Raw genomic sequence first — 27,816 nt, 5'->3', positions numbered from 1 at the left:
TTCAGCCTTGGGTGTCTCCATTATGAAAGAAGAGGAGCGTGATTGTAATCTCCTACAAGGTCTTTCCTGAACTTTTTCATCCCAGTAAGCCTTGTAAGAAAAAGTGGTACTATTAAATCTGAACCATAAAACACGGCAGTGACTCCAGAAACTACTACAGGTATTAGAGGAGTCACCTTCAGGTCTTCCATCCAACCAGGAACAACTGTTGCAACAGTCCAGTTTGGCACGTGGAAATAAACAGCGACTGATGCAGACCAAAGTGCCCTTGGGATATTGACACAAAACACATATCAAAGCTCACATTTAGTGGTGGCGATGTTCTTCCCCCTGTAGACATTGTAAACATGGCTGTTCAGGCGTTTACCTGCAGTTCTTATTTTCACCACTAGAAAGCAACCTTGTCCAAGAAAACAGCCGTTTTAGACAGTGTGTCACAGCTCTACTATATATCCCTGATATAGCTCACTAGTTTTTATCTTTCATACATTCTGCTGTTGAGAGGAACAATACATTACACGAGCTAAGTAATATTATATATACAGTGAAATCCATGGGGAACAAGGTGGGGTAATGTTTGGTATGGCAGTGTAAATAGTGGCATGCTTTTGCATGGTTTATGTTCACCACAGCTGGGCAGTATTACAACGGCATGCTGAGCTGAAACAGTACATTCCTAAACACACTGTAGATACTTCCAGTCTTCATCTCATTTGATTTGATGTCTCTTGTTTTCTTTTACATCTCTCAGACAGCTGGAGCTTACTTGTGGACAACACTGTCTTTTATGTGCCACACAAACCTTACTCGACCAATTGATCAGTCAGTCAAGCAGGACGAAAGAGCACTGATAGTAGGATAGCAATGACTCTTGAGTGGGTGTTCACTGAGTACTGAGTTGTGCTTCTTGTAGATTCACATAGATTTTATGTGTCCCAAGATTGGTGGACTGAGCTGAGGATGAAAATGTTTCACAAAAACTATTTTTTTACACATAACTGTATATATATATATATATATATATATATATATATATATATATATATATATATATATATATATATATATATATATATATATATATATATATATATATATATATATATATATATATGTATATGTATATATATATATATGTATATATATAGTGCCCAACATTCAGTGCCCACATTCACTCATTTCACATTCAGTGCAACTTCTGAAGTTGTCCATAATAACCAGTATTCATTTTAGGAATGGCTCAAAGCACCTGATGCACATTTTCGGCAATTAGAAAATCAAGTTTAAAGGGTGGTCTTGATCTCGAAAACAGCAAACTGATACCCCCCTCTTAATTTCAGCATTTTATATAAAAACAGATTTCTTTTGCAGTTCAGGTTCCCTATGATCAGTAAATCCAGTAACTCTATGTGGTGACATCATCAATACAACTCTTTCCATTTTACTCACATTATCTGCTTTTGTAAGTTCTGTTCAAATTAAACTTAAAAACTTAAAAAATAAAAACAAACAAACAAACAAACAAAAACCCCTCAACTGATTGTTTAGAGAAGTGCTTGGGTTGTGGTCCAGCTTTGGCTGCAAAGACAAGATGTGAGGTCATGGCTGTTCTGTCCACTCCCCATGCTCACAGTGCAATTGGTTACTCCATGCCGTTCCGCAGCATCTGATTGGCTGCAATAAGCATGACACTGATGATGAAAGCCATAGCAAAGGCGCAGATCAGGCTTTTCCTGACACACGTTTGCCTGTTCTTCTTCTTGGGATGAACTGAGAGGAGTGAAAAAGAAGAGAAAGGAAGAGATCATTTTTGTTATTATATTAACTCACGTTTCTACATGTAGTTTTTTTTTTTGTATATCTCATGTGATGATAAATTATGTTATTGCTATTGAGTTCAGTTCAACAACAAAGAAATAGAAACTACAGGATCAAATGTTTAGCTCGAAGTCACTCACTCCCGTGTGTTGTGGTTTGCTTTACTTTCGCCCCATATTTTTCCCGCCAATTTTGTGCACCACCTGCTACTAATCCAATCAATCTCCCCAGTGTACATGTCCCTCGCTCTCCAGTAATCAGTTGCCAGATTGTCTTGTTCCGCTCCATTGTCAAGCTATCAAGCAATTTCCAAATTTACTTCCTTCTGTGTGATATTCTCCCCATTTCTTTGATTTACTACTTGGGATGTTTGTCTGTTCCTGGTTTTTCCCCACTGCATCTTCTGTCTTGTTTGCAATGCCAAGTGGCCATCTGTATGTGACCTCAACTTGGCAAAATATTGGACTGTTGGATTTTATTCTGCCCCTAGTTTCCTGCATTTGGTTCCTTCTCTCATGTCAGGTGTTGGTTTGACATTTTGGGAAAGGAGCTTTGTTGCAGAGAGTTAGACCAGAAGATCAATATTTTGTCTATGTTTATGCATTAAGTGCAGAGCCAGAGGTGAGAAGCAGTCAGCTTAACCTACCCTAAAACTAGAAGTAAGGTGAAACTGTTAGCCTGTAGCACCTTTCTACCAATAAATAAATAATCTTCTAAAGTTCACAAGCAGCAGAGACTCTAAGAAATCGCTGTTGTAAGAGACATCTCACAAGAAAAACAAAAACATTTTCCCACTGCAGCATTAAAGAGGCAACAGATAACCCCCCCTCAGCTCCCTGCTACTGTCACTGTGGATTGTGTCTATTTTAACACACTCCGTTTATTGGCTTAATACATAGGCAGGTTTCGTTACCCGCTGATCCGGTGATTTTTACTGGCTATGCAACTGTGCCTTGATTTTCCTGGGAGATTTCATGGCTGATTGCAGAGAATTGCTCAGTGAAAGTGAGGCTTATAGGCAGCCAATCTAAATGCTGACTGGTATCATTAGTCTATAGCTAAGGCATTTTGATTTGCATTTCATAATGATAAGTTAAAGCCAAAAAAAAATAAATCATATTTGCCATAGAAGAGATTAAATAACATAGAGTGCAGCTGTGCCAATACGTATATTTCAAAAGACACTGTTTACTGATATTTTAAGCAAGTGTGCAGCATTATTAAAGAAGCTCAATGAGGCTATTAAAGGGTTGCAATCTCCCACCCATATGCAACCCCTGTGATCACCTAATCAAAGCTCAGGTGAAACCTGAGTCAGTGAGTGAAAACTGTGGCATATTTTCAAAAGCTTCAGAAATGTGAGCAAACAGGCCTTTGAGATGAGATTGTTTTAACACATAGTGTTCGAGAACGAACGTGTGAAAATGGGACGTTTAGAACAAAAACTGCAGATAGAGTCAACTTAACAGGCATTTTCTTTCTCTAAGTCTCTAATGTTCTTCATGAAAAATTCAGATCTCACCATTTTAACCTGTTTCTCAGGGGACTCGTCCATTCTTTGACTCAAACAAATGCGGGTAAAGCAGCAGCTAGCATTTCTAGATGCCATGTTTTACAGTTTATCTCTGTGACCTAGATCATTGAGCTGAAGTGTCTCCAGTGTAAAGACAACGAATTCATGGGAGGCAAAAACTGGTTACAATGCATGCAAAGCTGCAGCAAAAACAAAGACAACAGGAGCAAGGTGGAACTTTTCTTCTGCTTGGGATGTTTGGGCTGACAGGTCCTTTTTTTCCCCTCAAAGACATTATCTTTGGAGACTAAGAGAAAAAGATGAGCAGAGACAGATGTGTCCTCCAACAGGCCTTGCAGCGGGAGTAACAACCAAAAGTTTCCTTGCTGTCAGCTTGCTTGTCTCAGGTTATTAGAATCACACGCTGCATCAATAAATCAAGTCAGCGCTCAGACTTGTGGATCTAAGAGGAACTGTGAAAGGCACTGGGGTCCCACCGGACAGGAAGCAGATGGGAAAGAAGCAGGCATGAAAGAGGGAAGTTGAGTATGTGGGAAGAGGGTTAAATGTGGAGGGGAGTACAGCTGTTGTCTATACGTCTTCATCTGTTCTTTATCCTCCCCCTGCCTATTTCCCCACTTTCTACATCTTTATAGTCTTCGTTTTTCTCTCACTAACTCCGTGATATAGCTTTCCCTCAACACCAAAAACTTTGCAAGAGAGAATGCCTAGCCAGCAGTTCCCTGATCCTCTTTAGCCTCTTATCTCCTGTCCCTTCTCCGCTTAGTTTCACCATTTCCCCCTAGCTGTCTCTTTTATGGTCTCCCCAAGACTGAAGCCCAGTACCCAGTGGATTCATTAAGGCTTTCCAAGTTTTCCAGTGCCTTTGATCTTTCTTTACCTTTGTCTTAGTCTTACTTGGTGGATGTTTCACAGCAGACAGGCAATTTTGGGCTCTGCAGGGTCAGGTTTAGGGTTTTATTTCTCTATTCGCTCTACAGCAACATAAGTTGTTCTTATCTTCTGTATTTAAACTGGGCAGTCAAACATTTAGCAGCACATCGACCTTCAATCATTCTCGCTCCCAGCTTCAAAACTCAAAGAAATGAATGCATAACCATGGGATGTTTAGGTTTTTTCATCTAAATATTATATCTACAGTCTTGATTTTACCTCACTTTTCTGATGAGATCAACACGTCACAGCTGAAACTTGTCTGATGGATATAGCAGATTAAAAACGAAGGATTTCACCTTGAAGTTTTGCTAAGTTACACTTAAAAGGGTGCTTCTGCAAGCTTGAGAGTGTTTAAAAGTGCCATACACATCCGCCCTCATCACAGTGCTATGTATTTTCAACTTTATTTGAATAGAGCAAAGTTTTCCCCTTTTCCTGAGAGTTCTCATTTCTCTTAACTTTACTTCTTGCTAAGCAACTGGGTTACTCCTTCAGCTCTGGCACATCTCAACTGCCAGTCAAGTCCCATACCATGTTCACTTCTTTGTTCATTTTTTGAAGTCATTTTCATTCAGTCACCAGACTGATACATAAAGCCGCCACGACAAGTTCTATTGTAAGCCTGAAGCTCAACATTTTCACTTCTCCCATCTTGCTGTTTGAAAACAAGCTAGAGGAAGCTCTGACGGAGAAATCAGGTGACACTTTACAGTCACACAGGTGGGACTTGGACACAACGAAGGTCCAGCTTAGAGTGGAAATGAAATACAGTACTACAATTTACACCATGGAGCCCTACACCAAAAAACTCTCACAGACTTAACACTGTCTGTGTAAATGTCTAGTGTGCCCACTAGGTTGGTTGGTTGTGTGGTTGGTGCTTATAGTGGTACATTAGTTTATGTTAACAGAACCAATAACACCATGGAAAACAAGGAAATTAAAAACACCATTTTATTCAGTATTAAGGTGCAATTTAACCTCCGGTTATACTGAGTTATATTAAGTCTAATGTATTAAGTTATATTAAATCTTTCTTTTCCCAAGCACAACCAACCAGTTTAAAACATAACAGGTTACTACAGGCTCATCACACACTACAACCACAACTAAGTTTCTTACCAAAGCACAATTGCGAATCATAGCATCCATCAGCATCTGCACAGGATAAAAATCCCCTTACGTTCTCCTTTACTTATATTTCAGCTTCATTTTCCTTACTTCTAGTAAAAAGTAATCTACTCAGTGAGCTAATGTCATCAAACTTCCAAGGTTTCCAAGGTTTTCCAAATCTGATATCATCTCTTCCTAGGAGGCTCCTTGTTTTTGGTCCATCACACACATCGATCAATCAAATGCAGTCTGTGCTTCGAGTATGAAGGAATTTAGCTCACCTTAGCAAAAAAGACTGGAATCAGGAAGCAAGCCTGGCACTTTCCAAAATTCATGCTAACACCACATATATTTGTACAGACCACACCTCAACAGAACTGTAAACACAACTATTTGTGGTTTCATGGCAAATAGTTGTGAGTGCTACGGTGTGCTTTAATTGTTTGCTTGAGACTTTTCACTCTTTTGTTTGCTAAGCAGACTCCAGGAAGACAACACACACAGTGTTTTGCAGCCGCCACCCCCCCCCCCCCCCCCCCCCCCCCCGCAAACTACTCCATTTTCATGGACTGATAAAATGGAGAAAAAAACCCCAGAGAGAAACAGACCAAACTGTGAGCTTCAGAAGCATTTTGGGTATCTTACTTTGCAGAATGCCAGATTAGCTGCCAGCTTGGTGTCAAAGTGAAATGCCATTTCTTTTTTACTCTGTTTACTTATCCCCCAAACCGTGCTTTATGTTGGCGCATGGTGGGTATGGTTTTTGTTTTGTCCCAAGCAATCAGTGGTGAAGGTTGTTCAGTTTAAGAGGTTTCATTAAGTTAGCTCAAAGCAACTTGTATTGATGTGCCAACTCACACATCCTGACAACGTTTTTTTCTTCATTTTTTAATTAATACGGCTAGTTAGCAATGCAGGGAGATGATGTCCTCATTTCCATCCTTCGAAGCTCTGATTGGTTGATTATCTCTCATAAACAGCCACCAGGGATAAGTTGGTTTTCCCCTGCTTCTTGTCTAATTGCCTCTTGGCTGTAGCTTCATAGCACACAGAAATAAAAGTGATATTGATCTACTCACCAGGCTCTTGGCAAAAAAGCAAATATGTATATTTTGGATTGTTTAATCAGAGTACTGTTTACTGCCCCAAATCCCATTTTATATAAGTAAAGCTTCCATGAGAACAGCTTCCTCACCTCCCTCATACTCAGGGCAGTTCCCTGAGGTTTCATTGAGGCTCTCCTCCTCGGTGATGATAATGTTCTCTATGTCCTTCATTGTCAGGTGGTCCCGGAAGGCGTGGAACAGCACCTGCTTCAGCTCATCCAGAGACAGCTGCTGCATGTCAAACTGCAGGGGCACACAGCAATCAATGCAGAGACACAATCAAACACACACTGGCTTTATTAGGGTGGATAAATATAGGAGGCTGAGGTGCGAAATGTAAAGGCTGTAGGAAACAATGGTATATATGAATCTGTGCTTAATTAGGCATTTGTGTAACACAGAGATACAGTATGCAGGCAGGAACTGTGTCAGTTGTAATGTAAAGAAAACTGGTGCTATTTTTGGTGCATGAGTCATGATATAATCCTTTTTCCCCCTGTTCATATATATATATATATATATATATATATATATATATATATATATATATATATATATATATATATATATATATATATATATATATATATATATATATATATATATATATAGGTGGAGAAAGTGGCATGTTGACTTCCACATAGGTGGTTATGTAAATGATTATAATGATTGATAGGGGTGTTGTCATATATCCATAACGAAGTCTGAATCTTTGCCTCTGTCCAACTTTCTGCCTCACATCCAACACCCCCCCCCCCTTCCTTGGAGGATCAATCCAGGGATACACATGCACATATCCCTCAAGTCCAGCATGTAGGTCTAGATTATTTACCTCACTGACTGCCTGAAATACAATCAGTCGCTTGGTTTAGCACAGCAGATGGACACCGAGAGGCAGGCACGGCGAAGACGAAGAAAATAAGGGTTTGATGGAGAAAGGAAGAGAGAGACACCGAGATAAGAAAATAGGAGAGCACGATGAGGTCAATGAAAAGGGAGACGTGTGAAGTAGTGGGAGACAGACGGAGAAAACAGAACTGGCAGACAATGGTGGTAAAAATGTAAAAGAGCTGCGATGGTGCAGAAGAGATGCTCATTTTAACAAGGGAACGATAACCCTGCTCTTGCTTTACTGGCTTGCTCGCTATACACTAAAATACTAAAAACAGTGCGCTTTATGACTAATGACATTATGAGAAATGACAGATGGTGTTTAAAAAAGGGGAGGAGGGCTTAGAAATTATTTTATAAGCCTGACCTTGTGTGAAAGCTAAATATTTCTTTGGGACATACCAATTTCTTGCTAAGAGCTTACACTGCCTGCCTGGTCAGATTTGAAGTTGAGGTCCATTTCTTGTTTAATCGACAAGTTTCACATTTTGGGGAAAACAGTGATTTGCTTTCTTGCTGGCAGTTCAATGTGCAGACTCATCTCTGTCCACTAAATATGATGCTAAAGCCAGTATGTAGTTAGCACAATGATGTGGAACAAAGGGGTAACGGCCCTTTGCCAAGTATAGACTTGTATAGCTCACAAACTACAGAGCCAGACGGGCTGTTTTCTTGTCTCCAGACTTCACTGAATACAGCTATAGCAGCAAATATGGACAAATGTTGTGTTAGAGTGGATTTAATCCTTTTATTTTTTAACTGTCATAAAATAATTGATTTATAGCATCATTTTCGAGATGAATTAGTGGAGTCTTGTCCTGACGCTCAGATTTTTTTCTCTGTGTCCTGTTGTATTTTGTATACTTAAATTTCCTTTCATTGCCTGTCCCACTCTGATGTCACCTGTGTCTAATTGTCCTTCCTTTATGCATTCAGTCAGTGTCTTCCACTCTCTTTGTGCCTAATTGCCTTTGTATCTTGTGTTGTGTGTTTCAGCCGTTGTCTTTGGAAGTTCTTTCTCCTTCTCTTCCATCAGCTCAGTATTGGTAAGGTCAGGTTTGAGAACCAAATATTACATACAGTAGTCTCAGGTAGAAGAAGAAGTTCATTTCTTTTGCTCCGATAGCCACTGATGTCAGTTATCTAATTTCCACTGATGCACTGCCGGTGCCTAGTCTAAAACCAGTTCCACACATTTCCACTGACTAAAGACTGTGCCAAAAAGCTGGCACCAGCATGGCACACAAAATTGCTGGACCCAAGATCGGGACTAATGCCAGCAGTGGCTAAGGGAGGGGCGAGAAAATCACAGATGATTTGCAAATGCATAAAGCCTCCTGTCTGTGTATTTGTGCATTTTGAGTCCAGTGTCCATATTTTCTGTTTTATCTAAGTTGATAAATTCTTGTGTTTAGATGATATTGAGCATTTAAAAATTGTTTTCAAAGAAACAAAATTAGGTGTCGTAGAAGGAATTCCTGTTGGTACTGGAAACAAAACACAAATCTTATTTTGCACTTAAAATAAAAAATTCCAAGTATCCCAGGCTAATTTCCTGGCTTTCTAATTGAGATTTCTCGACTGCAACAAAACAATCAAGTGAAACATGATCAAGATATTGATGCATTAATAGAAATGTCTTCTAACATGCATGGGTACACATGATAAAAGACACACACACACGTTCTCTGGTATTGTGTCAGGTGTTTTGCATGCCCACTTCTCTCTGCTCTGCAAATGTGTATTGATTCCAATCTAACCATTCATGCTGCCTTTTCCTGGGGATTTACACTTTAATCATGGAAACATGCATTTGGGTGCACACGCACAGGCAAACCCACACAAAGGAAAGCAACCTTAGGACACTGCAGTAAAAAGCTGCAGACACAAAACTGCACAAACAGATTCACTCACTCACTCACTCACACAGACACACACACACACACACACACACACACACATGCAGATGCTTTTATTTGGTAGCTGAGGTAGAACAGCTCATAAGAGATTATTCACCACTTGGCAAACATGAAACTTAAGCAACTTTTTTTTTTTCATCTTTTATTTTCAAAAGGACAAAAGTGACAGGAGTGGGTAAAGACAGAGAGGCTGTGCGACACAACAAACAAGATTCAGTGCAGGGGTATGAGTTGTAATCATCTTAGCTAGAGTGGAAAAACAAACAGCAACAGCAAATCATAATTCCTGGTGTAAATAAAACTGTCACTCCACCACCCAAAAAGCTGGCACTGGAAGAAGGATCCATCTTCAGATGCTTTTCCTGATTTTTCACTCATTTCCTTCCATGTTAAGATTTTTTTTTAATCTAAATGAAGCTCACAGAGGGAGCTGTCTGCCATGTAAAGTCCCCTGAGGTGAATTTGTGGTATTAGTCTATAAAAATAAATGGTCTTGACTGCTGTTATATATGTAATTAGACTTCAAATTTAAATGGTAAAGCAAAAATACAGTTTAGACTTAACTATGTCATACTGCCTTGTGTGCTGCTCCAGGGTAAATAAATAGGGTTTGGGAGCGGTGGCTGGAGGGCATGAGCTGCCTGATTTCTGCTCTCCTTCTTGCTATAGCTGTCTCTAAACCGAGTAGATACGGGCAAATGGAGGAAAACCTCTTCGGACTGCAGCAGCAGGACAGACGACATGACAAGTGAGAGCAGGAGCACGGAGAATGTACAATGTTCCTGTCTGTCTGTCGAGTGGGCGAAAGCCACGAAGGTACCTGTTACTGCCAGGTCCCTGAAGGACACTGACACCCCACCTCCCCTCCCCAAAACACACTGGTGAACAATGAAGACGAAGAGTTTGCCTGTCGGAGCATTTTGTCTTTCACCGAATGAGCTCAATTATGTGATTTGTGTGCCTCTCTATATAGAAATATGTGTGTGTGTGTGTGTGTGTGTGTGTGTGTGTGTGTGTGTGTGTGTGTGTGTGTGTGTGTGTAAGTGATTTGTTGACAGAAAAACAGCAGGGAATTGTGAGCAGTGACCGGTGACATATCGAAGGAGCCAGGACACATCAATCAGAGGAACAGGTGCTTCCTTACTAATCCTGCCTCGAACAGCACAGGCTCGTTTCGTCACTCGTCCACCTGCTTTGTCTTTTGACCCTTCTCTAAAAAGTCACCCAGAGCGACGCCCCGAAAGCAATGTTTATTTTATTCGGTACTCCCTCCCCTCCTCTTATTTCTGTCTTGCAGCAGTGCTGTCACAGTTAGGTGTCAACTTCAAGTGAAGTTTCAGTTTGTTTGTTTTTTTGACTGCATGTAGCAGTATAAAATGTACTTTTTCATAAAAAAGGCAGAAACTGCAGTCAACCAGAAATGAATAATAGATAAACAAGATCCACAGGAATGGAATCAATCGCAAATGTATTTGAAGGAATAAAATACTAAAAAATGACGGTGTCAATTTGAAGGTGCAGAAACTGATGAGTCCCTGTGCTGGTCACTTTTTAGTCTTCCACTTAATTGTAATGCAGTTTGGATAAAACCATCCATTGCTATTAACAGCACTGACAGAGACACATCACATTTTTAAAACCTACTCATGAATGAATGAGCATTGCAGATGCTGTAAATGGCAGACAGTCTGACTCTGCTTCCTTCTCGTTCCTTTTGGTTTCAGTTTTCATTGATAAAAACACTGACAGGTGGTCACACTTAAAGATCAAATGTAGTAAACTATATAATGTTGGATGTGCAAAGCCTTGTGATTCCAATTGTGTAAATTATTTTAAGATAGCAATATCACAGCAACAGTTTTGCCTTAATTGGCAGGAACATAGAACACAAACAGAGGAAAATGGTAGTGTTTTACCTTTCATGTCATTTAAAGGGGGGCATATTGAATCACTCTCTACTGTACACGAGTTTCACTTCGAGTCTTTCAAACAAAATGCTTCCAGGTTTTTAGTGTAGTTTGTTGAACTGTAACTTTACTACAGCAAGGTGACGAGTAAAGTCACTTGAAAATTTACAGGTGCTGTTAAGTAACACGTATTATTCTATCTGTTGTGTATTGTCAGCTGGGATACACACTACATCATTACCTTTTGCAGTACTTGAATTTTGATGTTCACCTACCAGAAACATGCACGACATGCATTTGACTGCAGTGCTGAGCACAACAATTTGACAGCAAATTTTTGAACACATACTTTGTCCACAGTGAAGACCATAATTTAACAATGCCACAGCAGATGCTGATGGCATGTCCTGATCCTGCTTCCTGAAAGTTCTTTGGTGATCCAAACATTTCCACTACACGGCCAAGATGGCAACCATTGAGGGTACAGTAATGTGTTGCAAACTACGAAACATCCTGTTACTTGTAGAGCATGTCCTGTAGCTATAATTGATCATGATGTAATGACTACATAAATAGTTAGTATAAGTATGGAAGTCATTTTAGACATTGGCTTTCAGTTTCTCTTAAAATAATGAAATGTTTCAGAATAACTCAGTTTAAAAAAAAAAAATTACAGTTAGTTTATTTAACTCATCAGCTGTAATGAATAATCAAACGGTCCTCTCTGTACTCTCAGTTTCCCTTTTTTTCCCCCCTGTTCTTTGTATAAACTGCAGTCGAGCTTTTCAGCTGTTCCTTGTGCTCATGATTTCTTTGTGTTGGATTATTTCTTGCATTTCCCCGTGTATGACTTCTCGCCTGTTCTTGAACTTTTGCTTCGCTCTCCGATCTTTGTAATCTTTTCTTCTCTTTTGCCTGCTCCCTGCCTGCTCTGGTTGCCTCACTGGCTCACAAACCTGGCATGCCTCATTACAGCTTTGGGCATTCTACTCTGGTGGCCTGTGTTTATGTCCTCTCATAATTGTAACATTACACTATACACAGTTTTTGCAAATGAGGTTAAACATGCTTTGGTGGCAGCAGTGGCTCAGGTGGGTGAGCAGGCTGGCCTTTAAAGGGTGGGTTGATTCAATGCCCGATTCCTCCTGTCTGCATGTTGTGCCCATGAGTATGAATCCAGGAAATGCTCCTGGCATGTTTTAGAAAAATGTGCAAGCCCATTAGGACCAAAAAAATGTCTGCCAAATAAATGTAATGAAAGGCTGGCCACAATCATACCATGATGGTGATCCCACAGACCTCCTTCCCACTCTCTCTCCGCATAAACATATTTCTCATAAACTATAAAGTGTTAAAATATTGATTTCAAAACTGTAATTTGTCCTGCAGCTTAAAAAAAAAATGACTGTCTTTAGGTGCCACAGCTTAATTTGCAATGGAAGAGTGGCTGCTGGCTTTTTCAAATCTAATTTAATGCCTGTCAGAGGAAATGCGGTAACTTGATTCGGGAGTTTTTCAGAGCAGATATCTAAAGCTCACTGAGGTCCCACTCACACCACGCTACAGTGGAAAATGAACAGGAATCCAGAGGATTCTTCAGTGGTACAATGAAACAAACAGGATGCAGAATCACACGACCAAGTGCAATTTATTCAGCACATCCACACGAACGATGCCAAATGATGCCAGTTCCACTCTCCCCAATGAAACCATCATGCATCTCTCTGGCACGGATATTATCCGAACATACTGAACCGAGTCATTATGGCCCATCATGATGTATCCATCATGGCGGACCTCTTCCATCTCTCTCCTTTCAACACAATGACTCTGCCTCTTTTCCCATCTCCCACTGAGGTCTGTGGAATATAAACAGGCTGACAAACACACAGAAAATTGTGCTCTCACAATCTTCTGAGACACACTTCGAACATTTCAGCCCGCCCCCCCCTCCCCGTCCTGGTTGCTTTTCCTATATTGTTTTGCTCTGTGCCCGCTCCATCCATCCACTACCTGCTTCTTGACTCTTCTCTCATTTTTTTCCATCCCTTCTTCCTGTTTTTGTGAGGTGAACATTTCAAATCACCCCTGAGATGCACACTGTCTGCGACCTTCATGAATCACAGTCTCTCGTACTCCATCTTTCATTCCCTCCCTCTCTCTTTTCTTGTGCGCCTTTCCTTTATATCCCAGTATCTTTATGTGGGGCATCCCCCCACGCCACCCCCACAAACTCCCCATCCCCGCTTATTGTCCAGCTCGCCTCTCTATTCTGTCATCTCTTTCAGCCTCACTGGCTGGCACACTGCAGTCTGTCTTGCGCCATCTATTTGTCATAGATGCAGCGTGTCTCATTTATAAAAGGTGTTCTATTTCACACAGCATTCCTGATATTAAAATCGGCTTGTTTTTTTTTTATTTGCTAGAAATTTCTTTGTTTTGTGATGTGTGAATGGATAGCTGCTTCTTCGGTTATATTCTCTAAAGTAACTGAAACCTAGAATGTAAATGTGGCCTCGCATGTGTTTGTAACCTGAAACACGCACAGGTTTTCATTTCAGTGAGTCACCCTCTGAATGTTTCTCCTCTCATTTGACTCAAGGAATGCGCAGAGCAGCTTCCTGAGCGCTGTCGCTGTGCTCAACCAACCGTCCTCGCACTCAGCCTCCTCCCTGCACACCAAAAGCGCACGTACACAAACTCAAAACTTTGCACTTTTCATTATTGTCGCATGTCTTACCTAAGAGGCACGAAAAAAAAAGAGACTCAGAGGAAAGCTAATTTTCTGTCTGCAACAATTTTCAAAAACAAAGTAAGCACATTAAAATCATGCAAATGAGCTGCAGCCTTATTTACCACGGTGCCCAGTTTGGACACTTGAAAGCACGCATGCTCGGACACAGACGTGCATCCGTGGAATCTTCATTATGCTAATGCTTTCTGCAACACTGTAAATGATCAACATGTGCATGCCCAGTCCCCAAAACACACACACATTTACATAAAGAAATACCCCTAATTCTCAGCAGGCCTCCTTTCCTTTTAGACTATGATTCAGAAAGAAAAAAAAAAAGAAAACACTATTCAAGGGAACAGAAAAAACAGGTAGGGGGCCTGAGTGTGTTTTGTGTGTGTGTGTGTGTGTGTGTGTTTTATGCGTGCCTGCAGAAACTGGGGCTGTTCTCAAAGATGTAAGACTTGTTCTGACTGTGAAATACATAGTAAGAGATGAGGCAGTATAAGTAAGAGGAAGCATAAAGAATGGAGCTGATAAACGATGAGGCGCGTGAGTGATGAGCAACAGACTGTTGGCCAGCTGGGAGGCGGAAGCTTTGTCTCTCACCTGCCAGAAGATGTTGTCAATGGTGTTGCCCAGGAATCCTTCTCTGTTGTCAGATGACAGCAGTTTGGGCCCCAGTATCGTCATGAACTCCTCAAAGTCCACCTGGCCATCCCCTGCAGGTAGACACACACACACACACACACACACACACACACACACACACACACACACACACACACACACACACACACACACACACACACACACACACACACACACAGAGGAAAGGAGACAGACCAGCACAAAAGAAAATCAGATACCGAGACAGGAAGGCTGGCAGAGCAGAGCTAAATAATGCATTTTATGACAAAGTTAATTTGTTTTTCAGAAACAAAGGAGACAGATCAACAGATGGGTGTGTGCTCTCATCCACGACGAGCACCAGCGTAGCATCGGCCTTAATTCACCTTTCAGTTAAGATGTGCGGACCTGTACGAATGCGTGCCTGTGCGTGTCTGTGGAATTGATTTTTGTGACAAATTCAGGGATCATTTGGCAGATTTATATTTAAAGGGGACAACTTTGTGTGTGTTTGCATTATGTATTCTGCAGCTGCATGTTGTCATAGATAACAATCAACAGCTAGCGTCCCGTGGAATTAATACACACTGAACATCACTATAACAGCACACTGTAAACACCATAAACTGCCCAGACTTATTACACTGTATTTTGCCAATATTGATTTTATGACCAGTTAAAATTGCTATCTAATGTTCAGTTTATTACACATTATCATAAGGAGCATATGAGATGCATTAGTAGTCTGGACAAGGTGCAATATTGTTATGTGAGGACACTTTGTGTGCCCCTGCTTTTTTATTCCTTGCAGTTTATTATTTGTAAGATTTATGGAAAAGAAGAGCATACAATAAATACAGAGAACACAAAAAAGCTTGGAATTTGTCTGCAAACAAACCAACAATTCAATATGTAAAATCCAGAATTAAGTATTTACACAAAGCCATTATTCCCAATAAAATACATATTTCCTACAGAATTAAAAATGACTAGGAGATTACAGACCTGTAGAATAAACCGCTATCTTGTGTTATAGTTTATTGTGCATATGAATGAGTGTCAGCTCTTTTCCAATACATGACTACAGCTTCTCATAAATTGAGCTCTGAATTAACATAATATAGGCTAATCTTATTTTTTTAAGACTGTTTGCCTAAAGCCGAGGGAGAAGGATAATGCCAGATATCAGAGGATCAAGAATGCTTAAGAACTGATTTAATTATACATATAAAATACATCTCAAGCACTGTGCAGGTTGTCTGAGACCTTATAAATTTCTCATTCTTAAAAGAATTTTGCCTTTCAGTGCTTTATGAGCAGAGACATGGGGATGATAGCAGTCATAGGTAAAGGATTTTAAAAGAGATACCGTCTCTCCGCAGAACAAATGGCAGCGCTGCTCTCAGACTGCTCACAGAAGCTAAAGCAAAAAGCTTTTAACTTTGACCTTTGATATTTACCGCAAGCCGTGAAATCAAGAGCAGGCTGATAAGAACCAGCTGAAAGATTGACTAGCTGGTTTGTGACTCAGGGACTGCTCATGAGAAATTGCAGCCCTCTGAGAATTTACAAGCAAAGCTGGAGTTTAAGGAGCGGGAAGGTTCTCTCTTTATTGTCTCCAGGGGAATTTGTTTTAGATTACTGACCACCTGCTGCCATTCAGGCACTGTAGAAACTATTTTGAGGAAAAAGTTTGAAGGTGGCTGTAACCAAGACTAAAAGCCCTTTTTAGCCTCAAGCAAGTGAAAGGGGAATTAAGTTCTGCATGACTGGCATCACTTAAGTCATGAAAACTGCATTAAAATACAACACATTTAAACAAAATAACAAGCTTCTCTTTAAAAAGATAACATTGCAGCATTTTAATATTCCAGTATAAACACAAATATTAGTCACATGCAGTGTATGTCAACAGTCGCGCGTGCAGAGTTACACTCTGTGATTTGCGTATGTGAATTTGCACTGTTTCTTGCTCCATGCATGCACCCAGGGGTGTGTCCTTATGTAGGATCTCACCATCCATGTCCAGTCTCTGCATGATGATGGCCAGCTCCACTTCACTAGGCATGTAACCCAGGGAACGCATGGCCATGCCCAGCTCCTGTTTGGAGATGAAACCATTTCCATCACGATCCAGAACACGGAACGCCTCACGGATCTCTGCACAACAAACATACACCACAGCGCAGTACATCACTGTCAGGCTCTCAGCTTCTTTATTTTCGTTGAGGAAATAAGACACGTTTAAAAAGTGAAACTTACATATTTTAGTGCTATAGTTTATAAATGTTATGTGAATATTTATCCTGTTGGGGGCAATCTAAACTTCTTCATTACTGTTTTAAGCTGGAAACAGCCAGTGAAAATATCCCTTTATAGCCATCATACTCTTTTTTTTCTTGTGCATGTGTCTACTGAGTTAGATTTTGTTTTATTTATTTATATTACTTCATTCATATTTGAGTTACTGTGTCTGATACACAAAATGCAGTTCTGTGAATAGTGATTGTGTCTGTCTTTAGGAGAAATGCAGCGCGATGTCAAATAAACCTCTAGGAGCTGAGGTGCATGGATTGTTCATTAAAGAAGATTACCGCAAACCACAGCAAAGTGGCAAAGATCAATATTTTTTCACATCAGCAATTGATCAAATGCCTACTTGTATGTTAAATGGGTCACAAAGAGTACCACACTCCCAGACAGTTATCACTTGACTGACAGTTTGTCTTGGCTGTATAGAGTTTCCCCTCACATGTTTGACTTTCCAGTGAATGTGACTGTTCAGTCTCACACATTGTTGCATGATGCAGCTGCAGCTGCAGTTTTCTGTAAATAATGTAGTAGCTCAGCCGCCTCAAGAACCATCACAATTCACAGGTTATTGCCCGTTAAAACAACAAATGTGACCTTGAGTACATTGCGGGCGATCATCATGTGAAAGTTTGATTCAATTCTGAGCAATGCTGTAGGAGGAGGAGTGATTCTTGGGAATTCTGTCAATTGACAGGATGGATGAAGGGACAACGGCTGTTTTGCATGGAACAAGCTCATCGGTCATTTGGCCAAATGAGCTAAAAAGCTTCCTTAACCTCTCTGAGCACTACCTGCTCAGCTCCAAACAGCAGACAGACAAATTAGCTGCTAGCTGATGGACATAAAGGAGCAGGACAGAAAATCCTTGAGAGTTAGCAGAGACGACAACAAAGCCAAAAGAGAAAAAAAAAAATTAACCCAACAGTTTCCAATGAAATCGCTGTCATAGCAACCACAGGTCAAAGTCATATGATGCATTTGCAATGACGTCAGAGACACTAAGTCAGGGTACATTTAAAATGTTTTGATTTTGAGGGCAGTTACAAACAACCTGCTCTTTGGCTTGATTTAACGACATGCAAGCATAACAATATCCATATTGTCTCCAGCCTTATAAAATGAAATCTAAAAATGTAACAGTGAGTCATTCGATGGTGTCAGTGAGATGGACTAATCCATGAGATAGAAATTAATCATTAACAGGTTTTAGCAGGTTTGTAGATGGTGCTGAAAGGTGTTTCCCTGGTGCTGATAACAGGCTTTCCCATTAACTGGAAGTGCCACAGACAAATCAAGGTGAGAGTGATCTCCCACCCTCCCACCCTCCCTCCCTCCCTGTTCTTGTCTCTTTTACATCTTTGTGTACTTATTGTATTTTACAAACCCCAAGGGAACTGTCCCAATCCCTCCACGCAGCACAATCACCACAAGCGCTGCCAAGAGCATTTCCGACTCTCTCCTCCCACATAAAAGGCTCACTTCTATCTTCAAATTGTAAGTAAACACACGCAGCTTGCAAGGCATCTATCTTTTCGTGCAGCAGAATTACTCAAACCTCCGAGGACCGTCTTACAAAATACTCTGGTCAGTCTCGGGGTAATTACCTGTCAATCAGTTAGCACTGTACGAGTAGAGGAGGAGGGCACTCTGATTTGGAGTAAGGGGGTCGAACTGATCGACGCAATACAGAACACAGAGGCGGGACAGGCTTTGCAAGACTTTATCTAATATCTGTTCACGAACAAGCATTCTGTGTGTTCTGGATCTTTTTTTTGCTTCAGGGGTGCAAGAAGGTGCCATTTCACCTGGCATTCGGCAAATCTTTATAGAAAGAACACAAACAAAAACACAATTTCCCAAAGACTAATCCCTTTCCAACCTTAAACAATGAATTTTACATGAAGTTCATCTCTGTGTCTCTCTCAGGCCGTGTGCCATTAATATTCTCATCCTGACATGCAGCTCCTTCCTTCCTCTGTGTATTAAGTCAGCCTCAGATCTGTCTCCTATGCCTGTCTTTTCACTGTCAGTTGTGTGAGAGCTGAAGTTCAGTCACAGCCCCCGCCTAAGCCTGTAAATATCCCCTACGGCTGATAACTAGACTCGAGCACCATGCCACTGCCTTCCCCAACAAAATAAAGTGAGAAGCAGAGGCGAGGGATTGGGAATGCGGGTGAATGTGCGGCCTCCCAAAACAAAGTGAGATGTATTTGTATGCAGCTCAACAGTGAAGAGTACATTTTCAACAGGGTACAAATGAGCTGGTCCCTGATGTATTACTGTGTAATGCTGTGTGTGTGTGTGTAATGCTCTGTGTGTGTGTGTGTGTGTGTGTGTGTGTGTGTGTGTGTGTGTGTGTGTGTGTGTGTGTGTGTGTGTGTGTGTGTGTGTTAGCTGCGGCCTTGCCTGTGTATACTGGTCAACCCCCAGGACTATGTATGTTCTCGATGTGATTGATGAAATGCCTCAAAACTAGAGAAACGATAGAAGGGATCTACACAGGGGTGATTAACTACCCTTCTATCTGTGCTAACAGATGATCCTAGAAGAACCTTCAGCATCTCTCTGAAGTGGGATTAGGAGTTTTAAAATGCTGGCAGCAAATGCCGCTGATATTTTGTCCACATCAAACAGTCCCATTGGTTACAATGAAACGGTGGCTGACAGGCCCTAGATAATGCCTAATCGTGATGTCTGGAATCTAAGAGTCCAGATTTAATTTATATAAAAGCTCTACATAGGTCCAGACTACTTGCTGCCCTTGACAAACAAGACACAGACAAAGGCCAACCAGACTAATGATGATGAGACGTTTTACTGTAGCAGTTCTGCTTGCAGTAAAGCAACTGTTTTATTGAACTGGGTTGAGTTTAGTTGTGCACAAGGGACGCTGGATTAAAAGATTTATACTACAAAGTACTTCTTACCAAAGCTCATTCGAGCAAGCAACAATAGGCCACATGTATAAGCACAAGCAAACAGCCACAGTCAGAGAGTCAGACAAACTCTCATGCTCTCAGTCCTGCAGCCTTTGTCAGTGGCAGGATTAGCTGTTTGTTTCACATCAAAGCACAAACACAGGGTATGCATTTTTTGCAGTGGAGAAGTATTTGTTTTTTTAAACCCTGTCAATCACATCAAATCAGCAGCATAATTTGGGATCACTGCAGAAAATGTAGCACAGTAAATGAAAACCTTCTCAGGTTAAAGCACTGATAAAGACAAATTTCCACTTGCCAGAGTAATCACTGGGAATAAACAACATAATTATATCAGATTAGCTGCCATTTAATTTACCAGCAAGACTGATAGTCGGTACCTCTATAATGATCAACCCTGTAGGAGACATCTACTACTGGTATTGGATATCTTTCTTCCTGTGGTGAATGTTTATGATGTTAAAAAAAAGTAGAAAAACCCCAGAATGGCAACAAGTCTTCGGCTGAAAACAACATAAGATTAAATGTAGAAAAAATAAACAGCTTGCACATCGCAGGCCTCAGGTTTTTCCTATTTGTTGCATCATGAAAGCCTGCTCTTCATCAGACCTTCATCAGTTTGATGCTCACAAAGTTACAATTTTCATGGTGCAATAAACAGATAAAACTTGAGCCCCAGAGTGGATGAGCTGTTGATTTTTGGTGTTTAAAACATGGCTGAGGTGCAGTTTTACTACTTTTTTCTGTTCCTTATAAATCAGACTAACCCTTAGGATTTGTTTACAGTGAGCCTGTGAGCCAGTTTATACGGAGCACTTGTGCTTGTTGCAGATTTTTTATTTTATTTTATTTTGTTAGTAATGGTGCTAGACTCCTCGTAGTGCACTGCTATCATAACTGACAAAAACCAGTGATCAGAGCTGCCAAATTACCCCCCCCCCCTCAAGCTTTTTTAGTTATTTACACACACATCAAAAAGCTGAGCTTTAGCTCAGATTATCAATGTGCAGCTTTGCTTTCCAAGAATCTATTTGCCACATCAAAGCCAACTCTTGCGCGATCAGTTTTCATGAGTGATTTATTTGAATTGAAAACATAAATTACCATACCAGTATCAACTGATCATATACATATTCTGTCAGACACTGCTTCATTCTGAGCCCATTGAATGATTTTATTTCCTAAGCACTAATTGGAAACCAATGAATCCAGTCAAGCCCAGACAAAGTGGCTAAATGGAAAAACTTTTCCTCTTGAGACTTGGAGCAATGTAACTGCATTGTTCCGGCAGTGAACCATTAATTGCTACTACCTCACACTTCATTCTGCGTCCCCACACTCCCCCCTCTCACTCTCTCTGACTCTCTCTGTCAGCACACTCACCTCCCAGCTCCTCTGTGGAGAGGCTGGTGAGCTGGAAGGCTTCGCTGCCCTCTGCCAGGGAGCTGCTCAGGTAGTTGTCTGGATAGAGCAGGCCCGCCCGCACATGGTGGAATGGCATCTTCTCCCTGCAGAGCATACATACACACAGTCTAAATAAACCAGGCATGCCTGTGTATAAGAAAAAAAAAAACAGGTAAGAATGATGTGTGGCTAAGCATGTGTATTCTACACAGTCATGAGCCCTTTTTTAGAAACATGAGCTCCTGCGGAGGGAACATTGTTCCTTCCACAGTGCTGATGTTCATTCCAGTCTCTTCTTTTCAGAATCACAGTGACAAATTATGCAATCACATTATAATTCAATGGAGTCACAAAAAATATTCCAGTACTATTGTTCTGATAATACCATCATACTACAGTCAGGCGATCATTCTCTCATTGTCTTCCTCCTGCTTGGTTTTTATTCAGTCTCCTTGGTCCACAGAGGAAAAGCACTGCACACTTGCCAAATATAATTTTTTCTAACCCTCCCTGTCAGATCTACTGACTTTTTGTCCCTCCAGACAATCCCCAACACCAACAAGACACCTCAGGGCAAGACAGGGCATCAATCAACTATGGACGACACTGTCGCACGATCAGAGTCATTCACTGCTTTGATTCATCAGAGTCATGCCTCTGAGGGCTCGTAATATTCTGACACTTTGGCGATATGCTTCATGTTATATTCCTGCCAATAGTACACAGTGAACTGAAGTGACAGAGAAAAAGACAGAAAAAGAGATAGATAGGTAGGGAAGAAGAGATAGAAATCTCAATGGTATTTCACGAGAGAGTCGCTGCCAGACAGGAGAGATAGATTTAGAAGTGGGGATGTCTATGAGAAGGGAAACATGGTAGAAATACAGTCACTCTCCTCTCCTCTCCTCTCCTCTCCTCTCCTCTCCTCTCCTCTCCTCTCCTCTCCTCTCCTCTCCTCTCCTCTCCTCTCCTCTCCTCTCCTCTCCTCTCCTCTCCTCTTGACTGTTATTTGAGACTGAAATCCTTTGTGGATTTTGGAATTAGAGCAAACGAGGGAAAAGGATGCAAAGAGTGTAAAGACAAAAAGAGTGTAAAAGGTTAAGAGCAGTGGGATCATCTGCTCTGATGATCTGTGGAGGGCATCAGGTGTAAAAAAAAATTGCATATGTGCCTGAGACAGAGACAGAGATAGACAGTAAACAATGTGTGTGCAGGAAAGTATTTATGCACTCAGAGTTTTGTGAGCTCAGAGGAAATTTGCTCTTCAGTCCATCTGCTCCTGAATCTACTCGTGCCTCACCTGCACATTAAAGGTACTGTAGTCACCGTGGCAACATGTATCTGTTCTACAGACATAAATCTCAGCCAACAAGATGCACACACACACGCACACACACACACACACACACACACACACACACACACACACACACACACACACACACACACACACACACACACACACACAAGTGTGTTTTGCTATCTTTGTGGGGAATTTCCATTGACTTCCATTCATTTCTACAGCCTAAACCTTACCTTTACCCTTTTCCTAACCCTAACCATCACATACCTAACCCTAACCCTAACCTAAACTCAATTCATACCTTAGCCCTAACTCTGACCCCTGACCCAAAAACAGGGTTTCCCCTTGTGGGGACAAGGTTCCAGTCCCCACAAGGAGCAATTGGTCCCCACAACGTAGTATATGTCAGGAAAATTGTCCCCACAAGGTATTATAAACATACGCACACACACACACACAACACACACACACACACACACACACACACACACACACACACACACACACACACACACACACACACACACACACACACACACACACACACACACACACACACACTATATTATATGGATATGGATTACGATTAAAAAGTGAATTTTCCAAACAATTTAATTCACTCACAGGGAATTCTGCTTCAGCTATTCCTGTCCTGGTGTGACCAGTAGATGGTGGTTGTTACTAACTACTGTTGCTTTGTAACAGACACTGAGCTGTTTTCACACATAAACTTCAAATGCATTCTCACTACTAGAGCTCCAGTTTGTTTTGCGAAGGTTGGTGTTTGCTTAGAGCATGCAGGAGGAAGACCACATGGGCTCGACTGGTCATCTCACAGACTTTGAACAATAGGGAGCTGCAGGTAGAAGAGGCTTTCACATCTGATCCGACCTATTTGGACATTTGCTTTCTCACATACAACTCTGCCAAGAAAAGTCTACAAAAATGCCTCAGGGCTGCAGTGCACGTGTGATAATGGCTCATTAATTCTGGTACTTTTACCCACATTTACTCCACTTTGCCGCCACACTAGCTGCTGTTTAGCAAAACATACTTGAAGATGCTTTGTATAGCATGATAACATCAGTGAAATATAACCACACCGAGATTCAGTTCATTTACAAGACTGCCAGCCTCTACATAAACCTTGCATGGCTTCAGGTTCTCACAACAGATTTAATAACTAGAAAGATGACTCTGGTCAGACTTGTTAAGTCAGTCTACGTTTTTGTTTTAGTGATTGTCAAGCTCAGCAGCAGGCACGCGTCACTAGACACACTTTTGAGTAGTCAAACAGCTTTAGGAGCCCTCTTTCCCTCAGCTAATCGGAATATCAGCTAAGAGGCTTCTTAATTTGTCTACGTTACCCTGCTGCCAATTAACACAATAGTAAATAACCAATATAAGACAATTTAAGAAGACTCTTACCTTGTATTATGAGCTCCAAAATGATGTGCTAAAATAACTTAAAAGTGATAGGTTTTACCAGTTGTTGAATTTCCCATTAAGTAACTTGCCAGTGGGAACCCAGTGCTGTAATACACAACCCTACATGTGAATGACCGAGTTCAGCACTACGAACGCTGTCCAGTCCAAAAATGTGTCATTATCAGCATATTTGATAACCCCTAATGTGGCAGGTCAAATACTAAAATCATTTCAGTTTTGGGGGTCCAGAATAAGTCATGTGCATAGCCAGATCCTTGCTTTTGGTGCATTTGCGCAGATGTATGCACGTATGCTGTGTATTTGTCATGGTTTAGTAATCTGATGTGAATATGCAGCATTTAGCCTATGGGAACAAAATGACTGAGGAAATAATGGAGATTTAATGGGTGAACATTAGCCACAGTATAAATTCTCAAATTCCTCAACTACTCAAATGAGCAGCAAACAGAAATTATTCAATCAGCGAACAAATAAATAAGACATATGATCTGAAATTAATATGAGAATGTATTGCAACAGTCCATCTGTTCCCACAATTGTTCCCCTGACAGAAACACCCACTCACTCTTGGCAAAACCCAGCAGACACACATGTATGAAAATCAAACAGTCACACACTGGTTCTTTCTCTCTGTTGTTTTCCATCCCTCCCTGATATTCTCCCGTATATTTTTGGATGGTGGTTTTTTCCTACTTGCAAAATCACTGACTGTTGTCACAGAGATGGACATTAGAGCTGACATGTTTTAGCAGAAAGTCCTGATAAGCTTCATTCGCTGTTTGACAGCAGGATGAGGACTAGTGGAAAGACAGGTGGACATAAAGGCAGATGTATTCATGGGTTCTGCAGGTCTGCAGGGGTAAAGGGGATGAAAGGACTGAATCAAAGTGGGCTGACTGACAGTGTTTGAACTGTGGGGTCACTTGCACCCCAGGTAGCCCATTTTCAAGTCTGCGATGTGGTGATCAGAATGGATTTAAGCTCAGAGAGGAGAAGCTGAGATGAAGGGAAATGAGCGGCTGAAACCGAGAAAAAGGCTTTGCATGTGGAAAATGGAGAATGATGTTTTTTCTCACCTTCCTCACCTCTTCCCCATGGAGAAAAATGCATTAGCAGAATAGTAGGAAAGAGATGAGGGGGTCACAGGAGTACTTTATTTCCAGCAGCACATGCACAGTGCAGCCATCACAGGCAGGTAGTCCTACAACAGATTAACAATATCAGGCTTTCTCTTCCACATCAAGGAGAACAGGTTGTTACTTCCACTGCAGCCAACAATTAACCATCAAAACATACACAACGGAGTGATTTAAAATCATCCAAGGCCTCTCTGATGTGCATGAGATCTGTAAGCTGGCCCGAGGGATAGATACCAGATAAATGAACAAATTATTCCCTCTGTTCTTCAAGCCACTAAAATGCCAGTTTTCTCTTCATGTCTTCTCCAGTTTTAGTTAAGGCCCCTGTCACCTGCCAACAGTAATGAGTGGCCACAGCTGATCATTTGAACCAACAGTGCTGGAAAAATATAAACTGCCGCTCTGTGATTTGGTATACTTTAGTTACTATAAACCATAAAGGGAAACAAAATATGGAGAAAAGATTTTATGAATTTATGGCTAAAAAAAAAAGAAGAAGCCAACAAGAAGCCCACAACAAAGTTGCTTCTTATTAGAATTACAGATTTTAAACCAATACAAATGATTAATGGAAATTAAATAATTTACTCTGCCTCTGCACAATGTCACATTGTCAGCATCCCACTGAAGTCACCTTGGGCAAACTGTCGAGCTGTCAGCGCACAGCTGTGATCTCTGCTGTCTTTCCCTAACCCATCAATGCTGCATTCTCAAAACCTTTCCCCAACAGAGGCATTTGATGGGCTGTGCATCCTGCCGTCTAAAGCCGCCTCTGCTGGAGTTCAGCTTGGGTCATCCAGCTCGCTCACCCATCTGCTGCTGTGCCAACTGAGCAGCTCTAATGCTTCACCAGCAACCCAGGCAGTGTATGTGGACGAATGCACCCTTGATCTTCTATCAGGTGGTCTGAAAGAGCCTGTTGGATGCTGAAAACGTCCCACCCAACCTGGACGCCCATGACGGTGTTCCAGACTGCGCGCCTCTGCAGCGGAGGGAGCGCAGCTGGGCACACACCACTCTAAGCTGCCAAGCTGCTGATCTATCACACAGACTCACTGCATAATAGAGAGTACGAGAATTGAAAAAAAAATAAAGAAAAATATTTATGTGCTCTAATAGCTCCTTCCCCTTCGAAAAAGATTTTTAAAAAGTCACACTAAATCCACACTCCCAATTACCTATAATACCCACCATCCGTTACCATCCACAGGCGAGTCTCCTTTCAGATGATGAATGTGTGCAAGGCAGGTGACAGATTTGGCCATCACGCTTTATGACTGTGGAGTTTTAGAGCATCTGGCAATGAGAATGAATGCAACTGGGCTTTAGAATGCAGCCAGTTCCCATTTATCAGAACCAATATGTGAACCGCTAAAGCCTGAGTGAACAGGAGAACGGCTGAAGAAGCCACGGAGCATAATGTATAGTGTGAGATGGAGTGCTTTGCACCCTGCTGCGTACTGAGACAATTATACTGTAATTACACATGTGTGATGGACCTATAAACACCTAATCATATCCATCAAACCCACACAGCGCGCTCTGACGCGCACAAGCAGCTAAAAAAAGAGAAACGCTTGAAATTGTCAGAAATTGTGCAAACACACGCGGGCGCGCACACACCACGGCGTTGTCAGTTTGTCACCTATTAACAAAAAGCACAGCTCATAGACCGTCAACACATACTGGGGTCTATATGTGATAAACACGCGCACACTCTCACGCACACACAAGCGCTGCACATTCACACGCCTGAGATTACAACAGGTGCAGTCGCCTGCGCGGCTCTACAGCCGTCAGAAGGACCGACGCATGGGCGCTCGGTCGCGGTAATCACCTTTATCACCTTTATCACACCATCCCGGAGGCAGCACGCTAATTGACCGTGAGGGTATAGCCTACCTCCCTGTGAAACGACTTTTCCTCCGGTGTGCGAGTCACCCCTTTCGGTTAGAGCTCCGTTGGCGGAGAGGCTGAAGGTGTTTTTTGAATTGCCAAGATGTGTTTATTCTGTTGGCATCCGTCCTGAGCTCTTGAGGAGTCCGTCCGACAGTCAGAGATGGACTCATTCAGTCTGTGTGTTGGACCTGCCTGGGGAATTCACCAGTGTGTTATGTGCTCCACACTTTTTAGATAGTTATGTCAAAAAATATCAACTGGTTAGATGGTGAGCAGGAGGATGCTGATGGTGTTGAAGGTGTGAAATGTTGTCCGTTTTGGCTGAAGCACAGACCCACATGAATGGCCTTCTGTCCGTTTTCTACATCTCACTTCTCATCGCCATATCTCGAGAATTTGGGGTCGTTTTGGAATGAAGCAGTTGGTAGGTAGAGTGCCAAATCTTCGTCCTATCAGCTCGCCCAGACGAACGCCACCCAGCCGCCCACGGGTCTGGGTCTAAGAACCGGTGCTGCTGTTGCAGCTGCTGTTGTCGGTCGCCTGTTATAAAATGAAAAATTACGATTTAAGTCAGTCTTCCTTGTCGAAATAAAATCACGGCATGGATGATGGACGGCGAAAGCTTTGAGTGCAGATCTGTCAAGCAGCAAAGGGATGGAGAGGGATCTCCCGACGCTCCCGGTGCGTCTATCACGGCTATTCCCAGTGATAGATTTAATCCATTTGTCGGTACTGTCCGGCAAGGGAGGGGACACATGGGGGGGCCACACCAGCAGGCTGTG

The 27,816-nt window shown here is 41.6% G+C and overlaps 1 protein-coding gene across 1 annotated transcript; it reads right to left on the bottom strand.

Moving 5' to 3' along the window:
* Positions 1-1,157: 1,157 nt before the first annotated feature.
* On the bottom strand, positions 1,158-27,157 carry caln2 (calneuron 2). Its single transcript, XM_030746727.1, has 6 exons — positions 27,038-27,157; positions 21,224-21,348; positions 16,605-16,748; positions 14,568-14,680; positions 6,597-6,750; positions 1,158-1,770 (listed from the first exon to the last, which is right to left on the bottom strand). The coding sequence occupies exons 2-6, from the start codon at positions 21,339-21,341 to the stop codon at positions 1,643-1,645; spliced, it is 657 nt and encodes a 218-aa protein (XP_030602587.1). The 5' UTR covers positions 21,342-21,348; positions 27,038-27,157; the 3' UTR covers positions 1,158-1,642.
* Positions 27,158-27,816: the final 659 nt, after the last annotated feature.

Source organism: Archocentrus centrarchus, chromosome 14 (assembly GCF_007364275.1).
Source record: "Archocentrus centrarchus isolate MPI-CPG fArcCen1 chromosome 14, fArcCen1, whole genome shotgun sequence".
Lineage (NCBI taxonomy): Eukaryota > Metazoa > Chordata > Actinopteri > Cichliformes > Cichlidae > Archocentrus > Archocentrus centrarchus.
This window is presented reverse-complemented; position numbering and strand designations above follow the sequence as displayed.

Bases quoted from the DNA above. Each gene is read 5' to 3' on its own strand.
- caln2 (XM_030746727.1), bottom strand. From the start codon at position 21,341: ATGCCATTCCACCATGTGCGGGCGGGCCTGCTCTATCCAGACAACTAC. The intron at 14,681-16,604 runs GTGAGATCCTAC...GTCTACCTGCAG, and splicing joins GCAGAGACTGGACATGGATG to GGGATGGCCAGGTGGACTTT. The intron at 6,751-14,567 runs GTGAGAGACAAA...GTGCCCCTGCAG, and splicing joins TTGACAACATCTTCTGGCAG to TTTGACATGCAGCAGCTGTC.